The sequence below is a fragment of the Phacochoerus africanus genome, chromosome 2 (genome assembly GCF_016906955.1).
Source record: "Phacochoerus africanus isolate WHEZ1 chromosome 2, ROS_Pafr_v1, whole genome shotgun sequence".
NCBI classification, from domain to species: domain Eukaryota; kingdom Metazoa; phylum Chordata; class Mammalia; order Artiodactyla; family Suidae; genus Phacochoerus; species Phacochoerus africanus.
The window spans coordinates 224,542,054-224,565,734 of NC_062545.1; the positions used below are offsets into that span (position 1 = coordinate 224,542,054).

General features: G+C 46.7%; 1 protein-coding gene across 2 annotated transcripts; it reads left to right on the top strand.

Moving 5' to 3' along the window:
* The first annotated feature begins 949 nt into the window (after window positions 1-949).
* FXN (frataxin) lies at window positions 950-23,029 on the top strand. 2 transcript variants are annotated; one of them, XM_047767741.1, is made up of 5 exons: window positions 950-1,149; window positions 6,180-6,277; window positions 8,119-8,239; window positions 17,114-17,211; window positions 21,246-23,029. In XM_047767741.1, exons 1-5 carry the CDS (start codon window positions 982-984, stop codon window positions 21,406-21,408), a joined length of 648 nt encoding a protein of 215 aa, XP_047623697.1. In that variant the 5' UTR covers window positions 950-981; the 3' UTR covers window positions 21,409-23,029. The 2 variants fall into 2 exon arrangements, with proteins under 2 accessions (XP_047623697.1, XP_047623698.1); XM_047767742.1 differs by lacking the exon at window positions 950-1,149 and adding an exon at window positions 4,150-4,573 and having other exon boundaries at window positions 21,246-21,713.
* The last annotated feature ends 652 nt before the right edge of the window (window positions 23,030-23,681 follow it).

Sequence of the window (23,681 nt, forward strand, 5' to 3'; positions counted from 1 at the left end):
ATTTTCTAAAGCATATATTCAAATATAAAAGAACTTCCATAATTTGTATTCCTTTGCAATACACAAGCTAAGTAGAATTTTCTTTTATTTTTATTTATTTATTTTTGGTCTTTTTAGGGCCTCACCTGCAGCATATGGAAGTTCCCAGGCTAGGAATCAAATCAGAGCCGTAGCTGCCTATGCCACAGCCACAGCAATGCCAGATCCTATCCACGTCTTTGACCTACATCACAGCTCACTGCAACACCAGATCCTTAACCCACTGAGCAAAACCAGGGTTTGAACCCACATCCTCAAGGATACTGTCAGGTTTGTTTCTGCTGAGCCATAATGGAAACTCCTAGAATTTTCTTTTAAAATGTATTAACATATTAATATTTATTGTGGGCTTAACAGGATCAAGGGCCTTTCCAAGAAAACTTTACATAGATTAACTCATTTTATCCTTACAACCACCGTATGAAGTAGAGACTTTTATACCCCATTTTACAGATGAGGCACAGAGAGGTTAATTAACTTCCTCACTGGTCACACAGGTAGGAAGTAGGCAGAGTTCAAATTTAAACCAAGCAATCCGTTTCCTGTCTGCACTCTTCTGCTGTATTTTATACGGGCGGCCGAGCAGCTTCAAGACCTGAATTCCGTCCAGTTCACAGCAAAACTGCAGCTCCCAAATCCTTTCTGCATAAAATTCTGGAGCAGCAGGTCACTAAGCTGGTCTTGAAGTTGGGGACGTTAGTATTGCATTCACTATGTTGCCCAAGGGATAAGCCCTCTGCCTTGCACGAAGCAGCCTCTCTATTTTTGTTAAATGCAGAGGTAGTGCAAGGCTGGCAAGTTCTTCCTAAAGTCTAACTATCTGGCCGTTTCCCAAGCACACAGAAAAGGGGAGCTTGCGCCTGCGGCTGCGACCCGTGACCACCAGGTGGCGCCTGCCTTCCCCCGAGCAGGAGGGCGGAGCGGCTGCAGATCGCGAGGGACATGTGGACACTCGGTCGCCGAGCGGCTGCCGGCCTCCTGCCCCGCTCCGGGCCCCGAGGCTCTGCCCAGGCCCGCGCCAGGGCTCCGCGGCCGACGGAAGGTCCCCAGCCTTATGGCTGCCGGGGTCTGCGCACCGGGACCGCCGCGGCCCGCGCACGCAACCAGTCGGTGAGTATCTGCGCAGGCAGCCGACAGGGCCACACGCCGGAACAAGGAGGCCGCGCACGCCGGGAACGCGCGCCCGCTCCCGCTCCTTTGGGGCCGCGTTCGGGCGGGGGCGGGAGGCGGCGGCACCTTGCGGGGAGACCCCTAGTCTTGGTTTCTCAGAGAGTCTTTTGTACTGGCTTCCGCTTTCCGGGGAAAAGAGACTGTTTTTTTCCTGCAATTCAGCTGCGGGAACCGCGCGGGCAAAGGCAGGGAAGGTGCACGGGGTCGGCTCTTAGGGACCAGGGGTAACTCTAAGCTTGTCACCTCTTTGCGAGAACTTAAGTAATAATAAGTGCTAGTTACTGTAATATACCTATGTATATTATCTGTACTATTAGTACCCAGTACATAGGACTATTTCAATAAAATATATATCAATATAATAGTATATCATATAAATATGTATACTATCAGAGTGATGTTTTTAGGCATGGGCTTTTATGAACAAAAATGCTTTCATCGAGCGACGTGAAGATGTCAGGCTTTCAGAGCACAGTCACTGGAGCAGCGGGGCTTCTAGATTGGGCCTGGTTTCCAAATTCTAGCTCCTTCCTCGACTCCGCATGGTGGGTGACCCTTCGGGGGACCCTGGGAACTCTGAGGCGTGGCTTCCTTTTCCATGAAGAGGAGATTCCCATTCTGCCAAGCAGGCATGAGGTTTAATTAACATATATAAAGTCTTCAGCAGTTCACTTTCTTCCCCCGGGGATACAAAAGAAATATCTTACCCAGTTACTCCACGACTAAAAAGGAGGAAGCCCAAAGAAAGGCTGTGGGATTAAGGCTGCATGGGAGGATGTTTAATCCGGGTCTGATGATGTTAGGGAGCCGTGCTGGCCTTTAGGAGAGGACCGTGTGGGCAAAGGCCTGGGCAGCGGACTAGAGATCAGCTCTAAGTGGCTGGTCACCAGATGGACTTGGTGATGGAGGTGGCAGGTGAAATCCAACACACAATGTTGGTGGAGCTCCGGAATTTGGACTTTCTGCTTAAACCTCCCACTGGCATGTGTTATTTGGCCTTCTGTGAAGAAACACTGGGGTAGGTTGCCAACACTCAAAGTTGGGATCGTGGATCTCCCCCTCTTCTCAGGAAAACTAGGTGGTTATAGCCACACAGGTCCCACACTCCCCTTCTGCAGAACACAGACTTGTTGCTGTGTTTATTCTGCTGAGGCTTGCTCCTTGTGATCAAGTGTCAGTTTTGAGATTTTGTTGATGCACACAGCTGTCCATTTATTTGCTTTCTCTGCTGGATCATGCCGGTGGGGTGAGTATGTTCCACCTTGTCCAGGCTCCGGTTGAGTCCTTCAGGCTGCTCTTACAGTGGTGCTGCAGTGGGCATTCCTGTGAGTGGACAGAACCGCCTTTGGGGTGAAGTCTTCAGCCTGGCATTGCTGAGCGAGGGGCTGGCAAACGTTCCACTCACTTGATGCAAAGAGTGGTTGTACTGATACATCTTCCCCAGTACTGGAGGACAACCCATTCACACTTCAAGCTTGTGGTTTGACAAGGCCCAGGGAACCAAGGGGACCCTCAGGGGAAGGCTGGCCTCCCTGCCGGCCATCAGGCTAGGCCTCAGCAGGATTCTTCCTTTGTTGGGTCACGTGGTTCCAGGGCCTGAGCTCAAGCCTGTGGGCCTAGAACTATCTAGTATTCCCTTCAAGGTCTCCCTTGAGCCAGCCCTGTGCTGAGCTGACTGCATCACTGAACCCTGGTGACTTGAGTAGGCAGACATACCGCCAACACATGGTCCAAGGGCTCCGGGTGACCTGGGTGGCTTTGGGGAAGCATTCATGATACCGCCTTCCCCCCATGAACTCCATCTGCTTCCCTCAGGCAGAGAAAGACAGCTGCTCTTTGGGGCAAGGACAAGATTTTCGTTTCTGACCTCTTCCCTCCCCACACTTCTGCTGACCTGCTTCAAAACAGACATCAAGGAGTTCCCATCGTGGCTCAGAGGAAACAAATCTGACTAGCATCATGAAGACACAGGTTCAATCCCTGGCCTTGCTCAGTGGGTTAAGGATCCCGTGTGGCTGTGGCTGTGGCGTAGGCCAGCAGCTACAGCTCCAATTTAACCCCTAGCCTGGGAACCTCCATATGCCGTGCATGCGGCCCTAAAAAGACAAAAAATAAAAAAAAAAATATAGACATTGAACACCCTCAGGCCCCGTGTTAAGAGTATCAGTGTCCTCTTGTTGAATCCTCATAACCAGGCTGTATGATCCCGGCCTCCAGAGAAGGTAGCAGAAGCTGGGACTTTTAGCAGTTACCCAGGGAATGTTAGATCAGGAAGAAGAGGTAAGAGACAGAGGCAGGGAACCTGGGGCGCTGTTCCTCATGTGAATAAAAACAGCTGAATAGGGAATTCCTGTCATGGCTCAGTGATTAACGAATCCAACTAAGAACCATGAGGTTGCGGGTTCAATCCCTGGCCTTGCTCAGTGGGTTAAGGATCCGGAGTTGCCGTGAGCTGTAGTGTAGGTTGCAGACACGGCTCAGATCCCGTGTTGCTGTGGCTGTGGCATAGGCTTGGCAGCTACAGCTCCAATTAGACCGCTAACCTGGGAACCTCCATATGCCATGGGTGTGGCCCTAGAAAAAGGCAAAAGGACCAAAAAAAAAAAAAAAGAAAAAGAAAGGGGTCTAATCAGAGTTGAAGCCACTGGCCTACGCCGCAGACACAGCAACACGGGATCTAAGCTCGTCTGTGACCCACACCACAGCTCACGGCAATGCCAGATCCTTAACCCATTTGGTGAGGCCAGGGATCGAACCCACAACCTCATGGTTCCCAGTCAGATTCGTTTCCACTGTGCCATAACAGGAACGCCTCTTTTTTTTTTTTTTTTTTTTAAACACCTGGTTAATATATTTTGCTGATGCCCTGACATTGCACTCACAGCCAACAGCACTAGAACTCAGGGCTGAACCAAGCTTATCCAACCCACGTGTTTTTTCCCCAAGGCCCATCACAGTCCTCTTGCACAGAGAAACACCAACAGCGGCACTTCAGCACTTCGATGGCCACTTTCAACAGTGAAATCACCAACAAAAGGCACAAAGATGTGAAAAAAATGTGCCACCAAACAGACTGTGGAGAGGGCCCTTGTTTCCAGCGTGGGAGCTGAAACGAGTGGGCAGAGATGACCCACGTTTTTTGTTGCTCTCTGCACATCCAAGAATGACCAGGAAAGTGCCCTGAGCATTGATTTGGGGGTACATTTTAGCAAAAAGGGTTCTCTAATAGTACTTCCTTCAGAGGATTCTTAGGAGGACTAAACAAGTCCCTTGCTGTAAAGGCTGAGAACACTACCCAGCAGATGGTGAACACTCTAGAATGTCCTGTGGCCGCTCTCTCACTTCTCCCTCAGAGCCAGTGTTGGTAAGCAGCCCATCTGCATTCTACTCCCCCATTTCCCCCTCCTCTGCTTACTTCTCAGCCTCCTCTCTGAGCTTGCCCGAGGCCCTGAGGGCTAGAGAGTAGCCATGTCTGCTGCCCCCTTCTCTTAGTGGCAACCGCAGTGCCTGGGGGAGAGTATGAACCTGGCCACCCACTCTGAAAGCCCTTTGGTGCCTTCCAAGGATGGAGTCCAACAGCCTGCCTCTCCATCACTCCCTTGCCGTCTCCGCCGGGCTCTCCTTGCCCTCTCTCCATCCCCTCTGCTGGCTCTGACTGGTCCACAGGCCTGGCGGTCATCAGCGCAGACCCCACTCCGCAGACCTGGGCACCGGGATGCTTAGTAGGTACATATGGAAAGATGTCAGCAGGTCATGGTGTCCCCTGCAGATCAAGTTAATAAGATTTGCCAGAGCCTCTCTTCTGGACATCCTGCTTTTCGTTTTTTGCTGGTTTTGTTTGTTTTTTTTTTTTTCAATAGGTCCACACCTACAGCATATGGAAGTTCCCAGGCTAGGGGTCGAATAGGAGCTACACCATAGCCACGGCAACGCATCTGCAACCTAGACCACAGCTCATGGCAACACCAGATCCTTAACCCACTGAGCGAGGCCAGGGATCAAACCCACATCCTCATGGATACTAGTCGGATTTGTTTCTGCTGCATCACAACAGGAACTCCCTGTTGTTGCTGGTTTTAGTTGAATTCTAAGAGCTCTGCTGACACTGCCCACCCCACCTGTGCCCAGCACCCTGGCACACCTGGAGCAATGCTACCTGCTAGCACCTCCTGTGATGGTGGGTATATTCTCTATCTTTGCCACAGGATGCCACAGGTCATTCGAAACATGGCTGTTGTGACTGAGGAACTACCTTTTAAATTTATCTCTTTTTTTTAATGATTTTTTTTCCCATTATAGTTGGTCTACAGTGTTCTGTCCATTTTCTACTGTACAGCAAAGTGACCCAGTCACACGCACATATATACATTCTTTTTCTCACATATCCTCCATCATGCTCCATCAGAAGTCACTGGACTTTTAAATTTATCTTATTTCAATAAGCTTATATATATTTTTTTTTCTTTTTTTGTATTTTTGCCATTTCTTGGGCCGCTTCTGCGGCATATGGAGGTTCCCAGGCTAGGGGGTCTAATCGGAGCTGTAGCCGCCAGCCTACACCAGAGCCACAGCAATGCGGGATCTGAGCCGCATCTTCGACCTACACCACAGCTCACGGCAACACCGGATCGTTAACCCACTGAGCGAGGGCAGGGATCAAACCCGCAACCTCATGGTTCCTAGTCGGATTCGTTAACCACTGCGCCACGACGGGAACTCCAATAAGCTTATATTTAAATAGCTGCCTGTGGCTCGTGGCTCCTGAGTTGGACAGCAGAGGCGTAAAGAGACCCCTGGAGAGCTCGGTGTAATGTACCAGAAGAGGGTAGAAAAAATTCCTGAGAAATGAATACACTGAAAACTTTTCACCTGGTTGCTCATGAAGGTAGAAGTAGTGGAATTTAAACCGTGCATTAATGGACTGTAATATACTGAAAAATGGTAATGTTCTTCTTCACTTTGGCTTTTAGAGTGTGAGCCTCCGCTGCCTCAACCAGATTCTGAATGTCAAAAAGCAGAGCATCTGTTTGATGAATTTGAGGACAACAGGAACTTTGGGCAATGCTGGGTAAAATAAAACCCCTTCCACATCAGAGATCTCTTCCTCCCTCTGCCCCCGCCCCATGTATAACATCTGCAGACATATACATGCTTTTCTTTAATATCTTTTTTCCCTTTCCTCTTGCTTTTAACCACCTCCCCAAAAAACCATCCATATACAATCTGTTTTCTTCCTAAGCAGCAGCACTCATAAGCATCTTTCTTTTTTTTTTTTTGTCTTTCTCTCTTTTCAGGGCTGTACCTGTGGCACATGGAGGTTCCCAGGCTAGGGGTCCAATCGGAGCTGTAGCCACCAGCCTATGCCAGGGCCACAGCAACACAGGATCCAAGCCGCATCTGCAATCTACACCACAGCTCACTGCAACACCAGATCCTTAACCCACTGAGCGAGGCCAGGAATCAAACCTGTGTCCTCATGGATGCCAGTCAGGCTCATTAACTGCTCAGCTACGACAGGAACTCTATAAACATCTTTCCACATCACTACCTACTCACCACATTGTTTTTAATGAAATAGTAGTATGTTTTATGCATGTACCATAATTCATTTAACCCATCCCCTATGGCTGGACATTTAGGTTGTTTCTAAAGTTCTGTTGTCATTCTCTTTGATGTCTTAGGAGTTAGGGTAGACCCACCTCCTGTAACAAGTAGACCCAAAGCTGTAAAGGCTCCAACCAGGAGTGGTCTGTGTCTCTTCTCCATCAGTCCAGGCTGGTCATGCCTCTAAGAAGTGGTTTGGGGAGCCTTCCACCTTTCCTATTGCTCATTGGCACCTTACTGCCCTCTTCAGGTTGAGGCCGGGTCACCCTCTCCAGGTTCTACTCCACAGAAAGGGACAAAAGCATTGGAAGGCCTGGAAGTGGCGTTTGTCCCTTGGTCACATTTTAGTGGGAAAGAATCGGTCCCAGGGCCCCAGCTAACAGCAGAAGAGGCTGGAAAGTGTAGCCTAGCAGGTGCCCTGGGCAGAGAAGGTGATGGGTTCTGGGGGGAAGCTGCCAGGCAAGCTGCAGCCCACTTCTCTGCCCCTAATCTGCAGGGACCCTCTTTCTACACACACACCCCCAGGTGCAGCCACAGCCTACACAGTTACTAGTCCCTCCTTGAAGGCTGAGATGTCCGAGTGACATGGGTCCTGTCTCCCAGGTCTAGGAATGGCTCTGACCTTTCTGGAGTGATAGAAATGTTTGGAATTAGATAGTGGTTTGTCTAGCACATTATAATAAATTATAATAACAGGAGTTCCTACTGTGGTGCAACGGGATCAGTATTGTCTTTGAAACGCTGGGATGCAGTTCAATCCCTGGCCCTGCACAGTGGGTTAAGGATCTGGTGTTGCTGCAGCTGTGGCTTAGGTTGCAAGTATAGCTCAGCTCTGATCCCTGGCTCAGAAATTCTGTATGCCTCAGAGTGGTCAAAAAAGAAAAAGAAAAAAGAATTTAATAACAAAAGCAATGGAAATAACCTCAGTGTCCAGCTGAAGGGGAAAAGCGGAATTAATTAGATAAAATACTGTGAAAATCCATAACTGCTAATATAGAACAATTTCCAAGACATAAAATGAGAACTGCAAAGTGCTTCATTTGTAAATTAAAAAGTATAAAATTCTAGGATACAGAAAAGATTGCTCATTGTAGCTGACTCTGAGGATAGGGGCTGCCTCTCTGGGAAGAAAGGCTTACTTTTCTATAAATGCTTTCATGCTGTTTTCATTTTTACTCTGTCCATGTTAGATACTTGCCATCAATTTTTTAAATGTAAGTAAAAAAATAAATGTGTCGATTGATGTTAATAAAATGGAGTGGTTTGGTGATCACACAATTGGGGTTATTTCTCTTCCTCCTGCAGCTCTCTGGATGATACCACCTATGAAAGGCTGGCCGAGGAGACGCTGGACTCCTTAGCAGAGTTTTTTGAAGACCTTGCAGACAAACCTTTCACATTTGAAGACTATGATGTCTCCTTTGGGGTACCTCTTTGCTTCTGTACATTCTTCTGTCCTCCCTAAGAATTTTCACTCACTGAGACAAAGAATTCCTCTCCAGTGGAGTTAAGCATCTAGCAGCAAGCAGTTATGGGTGGGCCCAAAAGACTCGGGGGTTCTGGTTCCAGCCCTGCTCCACCAGGCCATTGACCTTGGGCAAGTCACTCAGTCTCTGTGAGTCTCAAGCTTCCCTCGGTATCCGTGAAGGTAAATCAGGGAGGGACCCAGGCATAGGTTTGTCTACTATGATGCATCTCATCATGCAGTCATGTGGAATACTAATCTAGACCACTAGTTCTTTTTTTTTAATAGAAGTGTAGTTAATTTACAGTGTTTTGTTGGTTTCAGATGTACAGCAGAGTAATCCAGTTATATATATGTCTGTTTATTTTCAGATTCATTTCCCTTAGAGGTTTTTTTGGTTTTGTTTTTTGTTTTTGCTGTTTTAGGGCCACATCCATGGCATATGGAGGTTCCCAGGCTAGGGATCAAAATCAGAGCTGTGTCTGCTGGCCTATGCCACAGCCACAGCAACAAGCGATCCAAGCCGTGTCTGTGACCTACACCATAGCTCACGGCAATGCCAGATCCTTAACCCAATGAACAAGGCCAGGGATCAAACCTGTGCCCTCATGGATGCTAGTCAGATTTGTTTCCGCTGAGCCACAACAGGAGCTCCATCCCTTATAAGTTATTACAAGGTATTGCTGTATAGTAGGTCCTTGTTGGTTATCTATTTTATATGTAGTGGTATATATATGTTAATCTCAGAATCCTAATTTATCCCTCTCCCCTTTCCCTTTTGTTAACCGTAAGCTTGATTTCTATGTCTGTGAGAATATTTCTATTTTATAGATAAGTATCTTTTTTTAGATTTCCCACTTAAGTGATATCATATGGTATTTGTCTTTCTCTTTCTGACTTATTTCACTTAGTATGAGAATCTCTGATTGCATCCATGTTACTGCAAATGGCATTATTTCCTTCTTTTTTATGACTGAGTAGTATTCCATTGTATGTATATGGGGGTGTGTGTGTGTGTATATATATATATATATATATACACACCACATCTTTATCCATTCCTCTATTGATGGATATTTAGATTGCTTCCATGTCTTGGCTACTGTGAACAGTGCTGTTACGAACTAGACCCCTGGTTGTTAAGCAGGGTGAGAGATTGCCTAAGCCGTGTTCAGACTAGAAATAGCCACCACTCCTTGGAAATTCTTTTTTTTTTTTTCTTCTCCTTTTTTTTTAGGTGTATGGAAGTTCCCAGGCTAGTTGCTGAATTGGAGCCACAGCCACCAGCCTACACCACAGCTTGTGGCAACGCTGGATCCTTAACTCACTGAGTGGGGCCAGGGATTGAATCCCTATCCTCATGAATACAACTCAGTTTCCTAACCTGTGCTACAATGGGAACTCCTGGAAATTCTGATGTCGTAGTCAGGGTGCAGTTCTGGGAAGCATATTTGTTTTTGGCTTTTTGGTTTTTTTGGCTGTGTCCATGGCATGCAGAAGTTCCTGGGAGTTGAAACCATGCCACAGCAGTGACCATGCTAGATCCTTAACCTGCTAGGGCATCTGGGAACTCCTGAGAAGCATGTTTTTGAAAAGCTCACCTGAGATTCTAGTAAGCATCCTTGGGTCCGCCTCCTAGAGATTTTTATTTGACTGGTCTAGGGTGTGGCCTAGGCCAGGCATTGGAGTTTTTTAAGTTTTTAGAACCACTCCACTTCCTTGGTGATTCTGAATATGCAGCTGGGCAGGAACCTCTAGGCTACATGAAACTTCCAATATCCTAGAAGCCAAGATGCTGGTGTGTATCAGCCGGCCACCAGGTGGCAGGCTTGAGCAAGGGTCTGCCTTTGGATTTAGCATTATTGCTTGGGCCTTAGGCAGCAGCTCTTTTTAGCCAGTGGGAGCAAATCCCCTGCAGAGGTTAATCCTCTTGGCAGCAATTAATTAATATCAGGAAATGTCATGAAGTGTGCATTTTTGATTAAGTCATGGAATTATTTAGGACAACCAGCTGTCAGGCTAAAGTAATAGAAATGGTATTGGATGTTGCTGTTGGGTGCGCTGGATAAAAAAGGGGTGCCATCAGATGGAGAGAGTGTCAGGCCTGGTTGTAAGGACAGTGAGGGACTTGATGGTGATGGGGCAAGAAAGGATTGAATGCCTTCCAGGTGGATTCATTGGTCCCTGTCAGCGGCAGAAAATGCCGCAGTGTCCAGGCCGGGCTATAGAGATGCTTTGCAGGCAGCCTCAGAAGGCAGAGCTCCTTGGGGACCATTACAAACTGGCTTTCCCAGCCTCACCATCTGTGGCCTGATTAGAGGCTGGGGAAGTTACAGGTCTCCTCTCCCCCAGCCTCCTTATCAGGCACTATAACTATAGTGAAACCAAGTCCAAGCTAAACTCTGCCCCACATGCAAACCGTTATTAACATGCCACAGAAACAGGCGCTCTATCTGTTCTTACAGGATGAGTGAAGCCCCAGCTTGACTTGTACTTTGCGAGAATGTTTCATTAGAAGCAAAGTGCCAGTCAGTATTCTAGTAGCTGGATTCTGCTTACCTCACTGAGTCAGGCAACAAAAGCTTCTGCTCATTGGTGGGTCCTGCCTTCAAGTGTCTCTCGGAAGGGTGAGTCAGCTGCTGAACTTTCCAGAGTCTGTAACCCATTCTCGCAAGGGAAGAGGCACCTGAGTGTTTATACATTGTACCTTGGGTGTCAGTCCACTAACTAGAGAAGAATTTTTTCTGGCCAATCATTTGCTAATTAGGAAACTCTCTAGTGTCGATGTAGAAGGCTAATGGCTTATAGTGGCTGCCTCTGTAGTTTAGACTTCTTAGTACTTTGAAATGCTATTTACCCTCTGGTGACTAGAATCCTTCAGGTGCTAACTTAAGTATTTCATGTTTAAGATAGATCAGTTGAGGAGTTCCCCTTGTGGCTCTGTGGTTGACGAATCTGACTAGGAACCATGAGGTTGCAGGTTTGATCCCAGGCCTTGTTCAGTGGGTTAAGGATCTGGCATTGCCGTGAGCTATGGTGTAGGCTGGTGGCTACAGCTCCAATTAAACCCCTAGCCTGGGAACCTCCATATACCGCGGGAAGTGGCCCTAGAAAAGGCAAAAAAAAAAAATCAGTTGAAATTACATTAGAGACAGTAGAACACCTGCAACACCATTACTTGTGCTTGGTTGGAATATAGTCTTTCCCTGCCCTCTGTGAGGCCCTCCCAAATGCTCCAGGCAGACACCACCCTTGCCCAGCACTCTAAGGTTGACTCTGTGGAGCACAGCTCACCCTGTGTTGGAGGCATCTGTTTACACATCAACTCCTACACTGAGCTCATTGACAGCTGGGACACCATCCATTCTTGGTATCCCAATGCTTGGAACACTGCCAGGTACACAGCAGGGATTTAATAAATGTTGATGGACTAAGTAAATGGAATGGAGCCCACCTGCTTTTCCAAAACATGCTTTCATTGATGCCACTCTGCACTTAAAGGTGTTTTTTCAGCTTGCTGCTGGCCAAGTAGGCAAATGAAAGCAGGACCCTGGACACACCCAGGACACATTTGTTTTGCGTCCTCCTGTGGACTGGGAAAGTGGGCAGCTTCTCAGCTATTGTGTCATCCTGTCATGGGGGGCAGGTCGTGGTGGGTGTCAGTGTCTGGGTCTAGGCCTCACCCCTTATTGGTACTGGTCATTAGAGGGGACTGCCTGCCAGATCCAGAAATCCCTCCTGTCACTAGGCAACCCCAGAGTCTGGCGCACTTGACTCTGGAGACTGAGAAGCAACATGCTATTTATTTAAAGAGTTAAGCTCCAACCTACCTTCCCTATTTTTTCTAGGTGGAGCCCTGGCCTCTTAGATACTTTAATGAGAATTTGCTTGCTGCCATATCCTTCATTCACTTAGCTGTCTGCATTTTATTGCCATAGAGCAAAGGTTTCTTAACCTTTGAGGGATGGAGACATACACGCCCTCCCCATGAGAATCTGAGTGCTCTGGACCCTCCTAAGAAAAACTTCTCTGCATATGTATGAGTACAAATGCTGCTTCCAGGGCTCTTTGCAAACCACTTCTGGGTCCTGGATCACAGACCCCAGCTCAGAGGCAGCACTTTCTTGGATCTGGTGACAGAGGGTCTGTTTAGCATCCTGGATCTGCACTCCATTTCCCAGACAACTTAAGTGAATTACCTGTCAGGGCAGGTCCTTCAGCTGTAAGACGGATGACAGTAACTTCTACTTCTCCAGGTTTATATTAGGATTCCATGAAATAATGTAGATAAAAGTGATTTATAGTCATTCTTCTTATTCCTTTAGGGGAAGTCAGCATCTGTTTTAGGAGCAGAGGAAGCCACTTGCGTATATTTGAAATCCCCTAACTCCACATACCATTCCCCCATGTGTCTGTTTCTACAAGTGAGCTGGTGACAGCAGAAATCGCTATTTTTGCTTCCACTGATATTGACCGTGGGGAATCAAGCCTCACCAGCTGTGGCCAGGGGCTGTTCCTGTTGGTCAGTGCCCGGGTCTCAGCAGCTGCTAAGTATTGCCTCTCTCCTCCTCACTCCCTTGCACCATTCTCCTGAAATAGAAACTCAGATTGCCCCTTAAGGAATAATACTAACAGAGAAATTACTAACAATTATATTACTAATATAGTATGTATATGTTAGCAATGTGTATTAGTAATAATACTAAGAGAAAAGGCTCTCTTTATCTGGTCTACCTGCAGACAGTTCCAAGAGCATTCAGAACTGGGAGTTCCCATCATGGCTCAAGGGTAACGAATCCCTGGCCTTGTTCAGTGGGTTAAGGATCCAGCATTACCGTGACTTGTGGTGTAGGTCACAGACGCAGCTTGGATTCCAAGATGCTGTGACTGCTGGTAGCTGCAGCTCTGATTCCACCCCTAGCCTGGGAACCTCCATATGCTACAGGTACAGCCCTTAAAAAAAAAAAGAAAAGGCATTAAGGATTCCTGGGTAACTGGTAAAGCAGCTAGTTTTCTTCCTCCTCTTGGCACTTTCCTTTGGAAACAGTGTCTGGCTTCCTGGGGAAAGAAATCTAATTACACATGATGAACTGGAGGGGCGTGGTTGAGTGCAGCTGTGCATAATCTTGCCTTTCCTGGCCAGTATTAACACAGTGCCTGGTTACCGTGCACTCCATTCACTCATCCACAATTAAAAAAAAAAAAAAATCCATTGGTATTTTGCACATATACTGAAAGTGCTAGGATGAAAAGACAAATCTGCTCTCAAGGTGCTGAAAGTAGTAGAGGGAAGGGGCAGGTGGCCATGCAAATGAGCCGGCAACTCAGATGGGTGAGGAAAGCACAGAGGCTGTGGGGACAAGCCTTAGTCCCAGCTGAGGGGCATCAGGGTGACCGTCCCAGAAGCACCTCAGCTCACCCACTCCTCGCCCTTGCACCTCTCTGCAGGAGGTGGAGCAGATGTTGTCCCAAGGACTGAGACCATGCATCTTAGACCTGGCCCCCTGCCTTTTCCTCTGCGTCACAGACCTGCTGGGTGTAGAGTCCACACACAGTGGGGCATTTAAGGACCACAAATAGGTCAAAATAGAAGAAATTTTATCTTGATTCCCTGAGCCTGATCACATGGAAAGAAAAGCCATAGGAGTTCCTGTCGTGGTGCAGTGGTTAACGAATCCGACGAGGAACCATGAGGTTGCGGGTTCGATCCCTGCCCTTGCTCAGTGGGTTAACGATCCGGTGTTGCCGGGAGCTGTGGTGTAGGTTGCAGACATGGCTTGGATCCCGCATTGCTGTGGCTCTGGCGTAGGCCGGGGGCTGCAGCTCCTATTCGACCCCTAGCCTGGGAACCTCCATATGCCGTGGGAACGGCCCAAAGAAATAGCAAAAAAAAAAAAAAAAAAAAAAGAAAAGCCATAAACTCTATACGGAGGTGGGGAGGGGGTGACTGCTGCTGGCTACCAGGGCCCTTTGGGGATGATGGAGATAGTCCAGAAGTAGATAGTGAGGATGTTTGCACACATTATGAAAACACTTTGTGAAATGCTGAAAGCTACTAAATTATATAGTTTTTTAAAAAAATTTTAAATGAAAAGTGGTCCTAACAAAATAGTACAGGTGGGTTTCAGGAAAATAATTTTTTTTAAAGCAAACTTAGGTAGTACTGTGTTCCTAGCCCTTTTTTAAAAATGCATTTAAGGAGTTCCCTTTGTGGCTCAGCAGAAACCAATCTGACTAGTAACCATGAGAATGCATAAGAAAGAAATCTAATTACACATGATGAACTGGAGTGGGCATGGTTGAGTGCAGCTGTGCATAATCCTGGCCTCGATAAGTAGGTTAAGGATCTGGTGTTGCTGTGAGCAGTGGTGTGGGTCACAGATGCTGCTCAGATCCTGCATTGCTATGGCTGTGGTGTAGGCCAGCGGCTACAGCTCTGATTCGACCCCTAGCCTGGGAACCTCCATATGCTGTGGGTGTGGCCCTAAAAAGACCAAAAAAAAAAAAAATGCATTTAAAAACTGGCAGCTGATACCTAAGAGTGAACAGCTTATATTGCCGCTAATTACTAGAATTGAGAATGCACTTGGACTCATGGAAAGAACAGCATCTTTTAGACCTAAGCAGTCCTGGGTTTAAGATTAGCTCCGCCAGTTACTAAGATTTCCTTGTTACTCTGTCCTTCTGTTGTCCCCATCAGTAAAATTGGGATAATGATTCCTGCCTCCAGTGGTTATGGTCACGGAGGGATCAGTTTTATACAAAGTGCAAAGCACAGTGTCTGGCACAAAGTAGATGATGAAAAATAGTCGATGCTATTTTTGTTTGTTTTTGCTTTTTAGGGCCGCACCCGCGCCATATGGAGGTTCCCAGGCTAGGGGTTGAATGGGAGCTACAACTGCCGGCCTACGCCACAGCCACAGCAACATCAGATCCGAGCCGTGTCTGTGACCTACACCACAGCACGCAGAAACACCAGATCCTTAGCCCACCGAGCAAGTCCAGGTTAAGGACATGGTTCCTAATCAATTCGTTTCCTCTGCACCATGACAGGAACTCCAGTAGATGCTATTTTTATTGGTTTTCTTTTTTTTTTTTTTCTTGTCTTTTTTGCCATTTCTTGGGCCACTCCAAGGGGTGGAATTGGAGCTGTAGCTGCCGGCCTAAGCCAGAGCCACAGCAACATGGGATCCGAGCCATGTCTGCAACCTACACCACAGCTCACGGCAATGCCGGATCCTTAACACACTGAGCAAGGCCAGGGATTGAACCCGCAACCTCATGGTTCCTACTCGGATTCGTTAACCACTGAGCCACGATGGGAACTCCCTGATGTTTTCATTTTGCTTATTATACCATCTGTATTCCCATTGTCTCTACAATTTTTTATTTTTTTTATTTTTTTGCTGCACTCACAGTATGTGGAAGTTCCCAGAGTCTGAGCCACAATTGCAAACTACGCACCAGCTTCAGCAACAATGCTGTGCTGGGCTGGGGATTGAACCTACTGCTGACACAGAGACAATATCAGATCCTTAACCTGCTGCACCACAGTGGGAACTCCTCACTACATTTCTTTTTAAATCAGGAAAAAAAAATATATATAATCCAATAGTGTCTTCCCTTGGAGTTCCCTGATGGCCTAGCAGGTTACAGATCCATCATTGTCACTGCTCTGGTGTGGGTTCAAACCCTGACCTGGGAACTTCCACATGCCGTGGATGTGCCCCCCCAAAAAAGTGTCTTCCTCATCCCCTGCCTATCAGTTATGTTATTATTGGCACTTTCCCCACCTTTTCAACCCACAGTTGACTTCTACCACCTTTGCGAACCAAACACAAAATGCTCTAGGAACCACTGGGGGCCCCTTGGTGGACGGGGGCTCTAAAAGGCCCAGAGAAAGGCTGCCGTGCGACTGTGGCCTATGCACAGGATGGGGAGCAGAGAGGTGCCCAGTTCTCTGGCTTTAAGCTGGTTCTTTCATAGCTGAGCATTCTAGAGAGACCTCAGTCCTGGTTGTTGAAAGAGGGTTTTCAAATTTAAATAAGCATTTATTAGATGAATTCAAGGCTCCTAGAGAGGAAAATAAAGCTGGAGAGGGGCATCTAAGAAGCTGGTGAGACCAGTGGGGCCAGGTCTGGGGTGAAAACCCTAGTCCGGACTGTCTGCCTTCTATCAGCAGAGCTCAGGCCATTGCTCTTCTGAGACAGGCAAAGCAAGTGGTTTGATTCCTTCCTTCTCTCTTGCCTTTTTTCCTTTCTTTGGTCATGAACTTGTCCTGCCTGATGATTGGGCTGACTGGACTGGGAGTCCAGTAGAGTTGGCGTCTACATTTTTTTTTGGTCTTTTTTGGGGGGCCACATCTGTAGCATATGGAGGTTCCCAGCCTAGGGGTCAAGTCGGAGCTGTAGCTGCATTTTTAAATGTCCCTAGGATGTTCTGGTGGGTAGTTGAGGGGTTGAGGCACCAATCAGCAGGTGGATCTCCCGTTTGCCATTTGCAATCCCTCAGACAAGCCACTTAGCACTCTGAGCTCCTGTTACCTCCCCTTGGGAGGTGAATAAGGATATTCTCGCCTTGCCCACCTCATAGGGAATGAGGGGAAGCCCTCTGCGATGTGGGTGTCATTGTGATTAATCATAATCCAATTCCGAGAACCATGCTCTTTCTGCCTAATCTCCTAATTCAGACACTGAAGACAGTCCTTTATGTTGTATGTTGTGAACTGGTATAAATGCAGAGTGTGGAGATACAACAAAATAGGAGGCAACTGTGACACAATTTTAACTTTGTCTTTTTTTTTCCTCGTGCTTTTTTTCCCACCTGATCCACCAGAGTGGCGTTTTAACAATTAAACTGGGTGGAGATCTAGGAACCTACGTGATCAACAAGCAGACCCCAAACAAGCAAATCTGGTTATCTTCACCATCCAGGTATGTTCAGGAGTCAAAACTTCTCATTATGTATAGCTTCTCTGAAACATGACCTTATGGATTATTTCAGAAGTATCACCCTATGCCACAGGTACAGCCTTAAAAACCAAAAAGAAAGAAAGGTATCGCTCTGAGAGTTCCTTGGTGGTCGTCTAGTGGTTGGTACTTGGCGCATTCATCGCTACGGCCCAAGTTCAGCCCCTGGTCTGGGAACTGAGATCCTTCACCAAGCTGCTAAACACGGCAGCCAAGGAGTTCCCATCATGGCCCAGTGGTAATGAACCGCACTAGTATCCATGAAGATGCGGGATCGATTTCTGGCCCCACTCAGTGGGCTGAGGATCTGGTGTTGCCGTTAGCTGCAGTGTAGGTCACAGATGTGACTCAGGTCTGGCGTGGCTGTGGCTGTGGTGTAGGCCAGCAGTTGCGGCTTCGATTTGACCCCTGAGCTGAACTTCCATATGCTGTAGGTATGGCCATAAAAAGAAGAAAAAGAAAAACCAGCCAAAAAGAAAAAAGTCACCTTTGTGTGTTAGTCCCTATGTAAGCAAACCTTTCTTGATGTTTTACAGCATGTCTCAGGCTCAGTGGGGAAGTTTACTCTGGTTTTGTAACTTCCGTCTGGTGATAACGTGGCTGCCACAAGCAGATATTGGGACATGAACAAGATGTGAAGCAAAAAGTTTTGGGAACCTAGCCTACACAGTTTTTCCTCTATTAAATCATTGCCATCCCTTTGACAAAGCCACTTGTGCTATTGCAGCATCTGAACAAGTTGTACTTTGTCTTCAAAGCACATTAACGTTTGTCCTCTGGTTTGTTTTGAGAATCTCAGTTAAAGGTTGGTTGAATTCCATTCCATTTGCAGAATTGGGCCATGTGCTCTATGGAGGTGGGAGAACATTTTAAAAGGCCATGCCTAAGCATTGAATCTCTCCTGCCTTTCCCATTGATGTGCTTTCAATCAAGCTGAAGAAAAGATTGTATTGGAGCTGGTCTGAGCTGGGTCTCAAAGCCTGAGAACAGGCCAGGGAGAGAGGGTCCCTCACCCCTCTAGTTGCTGGTGACGTGGTTATAAGAAAGTCAAAGAGAGAAGCCCACAAAAAAGCTCTCGGACCAGGCTTTTTGGTCATTCATTAGCCTTTCCTAAGAGAATGCACTGACTGTGAATTGAGAAAGACCCAAATATAACTAGCAAGGAATTCTTTGAAAGGATAATGGTATTTGCATTTAAAAAAAAAAAAAAAGTATTTAACTCTTCTCCTGCCCCAATCTTGACATCATTTTTAGGCAGTTCATAATATACTGTTGATGGTGCTGTGGCATGTGAGTCTTTGTTCAAAATAAATAAAGTATTATGCTTCCTTCATTCCATCCTCATCTGGGAAGTATGTTATAATTCAACACAAACAACTCCAAGGAATCCCTGTCATTTCTAGCAAGGCCCTTATTCACAGAGTGTGTCTTGCGTTTTAGACCCAGGTAGTTTACTTGAAGTTGGGCTGGGGGAGGGGCGAGTGTTTACCCCACGGAGGCCAATTAGCCTGTTCTCTTTGGCCTTAAATAGTGGCCCTGACCCTAACTATGACCATGCATGCGGCCTGTATAGTCTTTTTCTCCAACTTCAGAGGAACCAGCACGGGAAACTGAATGGGTTTGCTCAAATCCAGCTTTGGGGATCGGTAGCTTTGTGAACATCAGAACCAGCTATGGTAGCTCCACTGACAGCCCCCTCGTGTTATATCTGGAGACTGAAAAAGTCCTTGTCTTTTTTGGACTCACCTATCAGCATTAGGATCCTATCCCAGGCAAGTTTAGAAGCATCTACTTCTGGATCATAATAAATTTTGAGAAATGCAAGATTTTGTCATTTTTTTTTTAAATTTGTAAGTCATGATGGGAATCTGGAAAGAAAATTCGCCAAGCAGCTATTTACTGTCATGGATACTATGTTCCTTAAAAAGTATATATATATTTTCCACTTAATTTTTCACTTTGGTCCAAAATAATCTTTCCTAGGGCTACATTTCTGATATTCTGTTTGTTTGGTTTTTTTAAATTGATAGCTTTTCAGGTCTGGTAGGAACGGTGGCAATGCCACCTTGCTTGAGGAGGTTGTGGGATTGCGTCAAGGAGAGGACTGGGTGGACACCTGGACATCAGTGCGCAGGGCTGTGCGCAGAGCCCTGGGGCAGCGTGCAGGAGCCTGGGGCTTCTCATGCTTGCCTGGCTCCAGGCAACAAACTGGAGTCCAGAGCCAAGGGAACGTTCTCTAAATCTGGCCCAGATTATTATGTTTTTATGTGTCCAGCTGTTTGTGCATATTAAACAAAAGCCCAGTCCTTTTGGTTTGGCCCTTTCATCCCTGTTATTAGGAAAGTGTTCAAACCCCAGCCTTTGGTTGATCGCACAGAAATCCTTGATGTTTGCATAACCCCCAGGATGCTTCCTGTCTAGGTCTTCCTCCTCCCAGGCAAACCCCTCCCAGTGTGGACTTTGGAAAAGCTGTCCTGAGTGTGCAGGTAGACTCAAGCCCTTCCCCTGGGAAGTGTCCTCTGCCACCCCTCCCTCATGGTGCCATCATGTACCCCATTAACTTCAGGTACATGCCCCTCCCCTAGGCTGAGAGGAGGTGGCATTAATGGGCACAAGCTGTGTACAAGACACAGCAACATCCGGCACACCGGGGCCCTTGCAAACACAGCGCTCCCAGTGTGACGGTTCGGGCATGCACTCCTCCCTTCACTGGAGGAGCTTGAGGTGGACGAACTAGCCCGTCCCACTCTCAATTTCATGGATTTAAAATTAAATTAAGGAAATTATTTTTAAAAATAATGATACAGGAGTTCCCGTCACGGTTCAGCAGTTAATGAACCGGACTAGTATCCATGAGGACTCAGGTTGGATCCCTGGCCTCACTCAGTGGCTTGGGGATCTGGTGTTGTCGTGAGCTGTGGTGTAGGTCACAGACATGGCTCGGATCCAGCATCGCTGTGGCTGTGGTGTAGGCTGGCGGCTGCAGCTCCAGTTGGACCCCTAACCTGGAAACCTCCATGTGCCATGGGTGTGGCCCTAAAAAGACCCCAAAAGAATTTATCAAAAGAATAATAATACAGATGGTTGCCTGGGGCTGAGGAGAGGAGTGAATAGGGCGTAACTGCTTAATGGGTATGGAATTTCCTTTGGGTGATGAAAATGTTTTGGAATAGCTTGAAGTAGTGATTGCACAATGTTAGGAATGTATGAAAATGATAATCATGCAGGTAAGGGACAAATCAAACCAGGTCAGTGGTGACCACAACGGTCACCATTATGGCCATAACCTAGGAGACACAGCTCTGGCTTAGCAGGTATCATTGTGAATCAGGAAAAGCAAAAGATCAGAAGGTGACACATGGAGACTCATCGATGGGGCTATGGTGTTTTTAGGTCTTGATAACTGTCCTCTGACTTGTTCCAGAGGATAATGGTGTAATTATTCTCTTTTTTTGTTTGTGTTTTGGCCTCACCCACTGCATATGGAAGTTCCCAGACCAGGGATCAAACCCACTCCATAGCAGCGACCCAAGCTGCTGCAGTGATACCAGCTCCTTAACCAGCTGTGTGTGCCACAAGGAAAATCCCTAATTCTTTTTTTTTTTTTGTCTTTTGTCTTTTTAGGGCCGCACCTGAAGCATACGGAAGTTCCCAAGCTAGGGGTCAAATCAGAGCTGCAGCTGCTGGCCTACACCACAGCCACAGCAAGGAAAGATCCAAGCCTCATCTGGGATCTACACCACAGCTCATGGCAGCGATGGATCCTTAACCCACTGAGCAAGGCCAGGGATCAAAACCGCATTCTCATGGATACTAGTTGGGTTTTTAACCTGCTGAGCCGTAACAGGAATGCCCCTAATTATTCTTAAATAGACCCTAAGACAAGAAGTCACATACACAGTCGTTAAGTTTCTAGGTCTTCACTGCGGTCAGTTTCTTGGTGGCACCTTCTGCTAAAGGGCTGTCCCCATGGACTCTGTTTGTGTTTTGTCTTGCAGTGGCCCCAAGCGCTACGACTGGACGGGGAGGAACTGGGTGTACTCCCACGACGGTGTGTCCCTCCACGAGCTGCTGGCCACGGAGCTGACGACGGCCTTAAAAACCAAACTGGACTTATCTTCTCTGGCCTACTCTGGGAAAGGCACTTGCTGCCCAGCCTAGTGCTAAAGACATTAAAAGCTCTACAGCCAAGACCCCAGCTTTGGCCTTCAGCCAAATGGCTAGTTTTTTCCATTCTTGCCTTTGAGGACAGTTATATTGTGTGTAGCTGCTCTGTGAAAAGACTGTGTGGCCTCTCGCCCTGCCCCTGATTAATTTCCATAGAGTTTTTTTTTTTTTTGGATTTGTCTGCTTTCCTTCTTCATGTGATACCCCTGATCCCTTGTAATGTCTGTATGTCCATAACTTTATGTATAACCACACAACAAAGAAAAATAAGAAGGACAAATACCAGGGGGAGAAATGAATTGGCTTCACTATTCATTCTTTGAAGGACTTAACTACAAAAACTGCAGGAAGTGAGACTGGCCAGCCTCGCCATCCTGTCTCAAAATGAGACTCATTAAAGGGTGGCCTAAGGGAGTTCCCATTGTGGCGCAGCAGAACCGAATCTAACTAGTATCCATGAGAATGCGGATTTGATCCCTGGCCTCCATCAGTGGGTTGGGAATCCGGTGTTACCATGAGCTGTGGTGTAGGTCACAGACTTGGCTCAGCTCCCGCGTTGCTGTGGCTGTGGTGTAGACCGGCAGCTGCAGCTCCAATGTAACCCCTAGCCTGGGAACCTCCATATGCCACGTGTGGCCCTAAAAAGCAAAAAAAAAAAAAAAAAGGGTCGCCTAAAAAGTTCCTGCTCCTCTTGAAAGTGTAAACACTTCTAAATGCATTAGTATTGAAGCATCAGTGGCAACTGGAGAATTCTCACTCCCAAGACCATTTTCTCTCTGTGCTTTGTGACTGCAGGGTGTGGTCCACTCGGGGTAACACAGGGAGATGTGGTGCTGTGTCTTCTATATGGACACATATTTGTACGTACATTTACCTGTGTGTATACATACATATTTTTTTAAGGGTCAGTGTACAATAAGCTATTGCAGCACTGGTCTGAAAATGCAAAAAATCTCCCAGTGATGAGAGGAGAAAGCCCTCTCCATAAGCTTATAGGTGTAGTATAATAAGGTAATGGAGCTGAGATGCTTAAACTGTGAAGGACCACATGAATGAAAGATGTTTGTAAATGAAAGGAACCCTGGTCCTACACTTGGCTAAGCCCCAAAGTAGCAGTCTCTGGGCAAGTTTTTTTCCAACTTCCTGGACAACTCTCCATGTTAACTGAGAAGGCTGAAATGGATAAAATATAGTTGATTCTCAATTCAGACATTTAATGGTCCCGTCGGCATCTTAACAGGCTAGCTTGAATTCCCTCCAGTAGAGGAGATGTCAATGAACAGGAGTGTTTTTTTTGTTGTTGTTGTTTTTTAAGTTACAGAGTAAATATATGGTTTAAGATATTTTCCTACTTGAATTTCAGTTGAATTCATATTCATATAATCATCTTTTATTGTGCCCTTACTGTGCTAGGCCTGTGCTGTGGATTGAACGTTTAGCTGTTGATCCAACCACCAGCCACAGCCCTTGGGAATGGGATTAGTACCCTTATAAGAGAGAAGACGGCTGTGTATGAACCAGAAAGCAGGCCTTTACCAGATCCCCAGTCTGTGGGGTCTGGATCTTGGTCTTCCCAGCCTCCAGAACTGTGAGAAATAAACTTGTTTATAAGGTGTCCAGTGTATAGTATTCTGTTACAGCATCCATAAGGACTAGGACAGCCCACCGCATTTTATGACCTCTTTTGAATTGTTATTGACCTGCATTTTACACAAGAAGAAACCAGGGCTCAGAACTTTCAAACTCACCCAAAGTTAGGCTCCTATTGTGTTACTTTCTTACTAAGGAAAGATGTGTTAGTGGAGTTCCCATCGTAGCACAGCAGAAACAAATTCGATTAGGAACCATGAGGTTGCAAGTTCAATCCCTGGCCTCGCTCAGTGGGTTAAGGATCTAGTGTTGCTGTGAGCTGTGGTATAGGTCAGACTCGTCTTGGATCTGGTGCTGCTATGGCTGTGGCATAGGCCAGCAGCTATAGCTCCGATTAGACCCCTAGTCTGGGAACCTCCATGTGCCCTGGGTAAGGTCCTAAAAAGACAAAAGACAAAAAAAAAGGTTTGTTAGTGACTAGTCTATGCAAATGTGTAGCAAAGGCTCTTGCAGTGGGAGAACCAGAAACACATTGCACTATGGGGAAGAAAGCTTACAAATAGGACAATAGAAACAAATGCTAATTGAGTATTTAAAGTATAGTCTTTCTTCAAAAATAAATTATTTTTTTAGTCCAGCGGAAAATTTTCAAGTACCCGTGGAAAAAAAAAAACTGT

Coding starts and splice junctions, on each gene's coding strand:
- FXN (XM_047767741.1), top strand. CDS start 982: ATGTGGACACTCGGTCGCCGAGCGGCTGCCGGCCTCCTGCCCCGCTCC. Junction 1,150..6,179: donor CCCGCGCACGCAACCAGTCG/GTGAGTATCTGC, acceptor TTTGGCTTTTAG/AGTGTGAGCCTCCGCTGCCT. Junction 8,240..17,113: donor ACTATGATGTCTCCTTTGGG/GTACCTCTTTGC, acceptor CTGATCCACCAG/AGTGGCGTTTTAACAATTAA.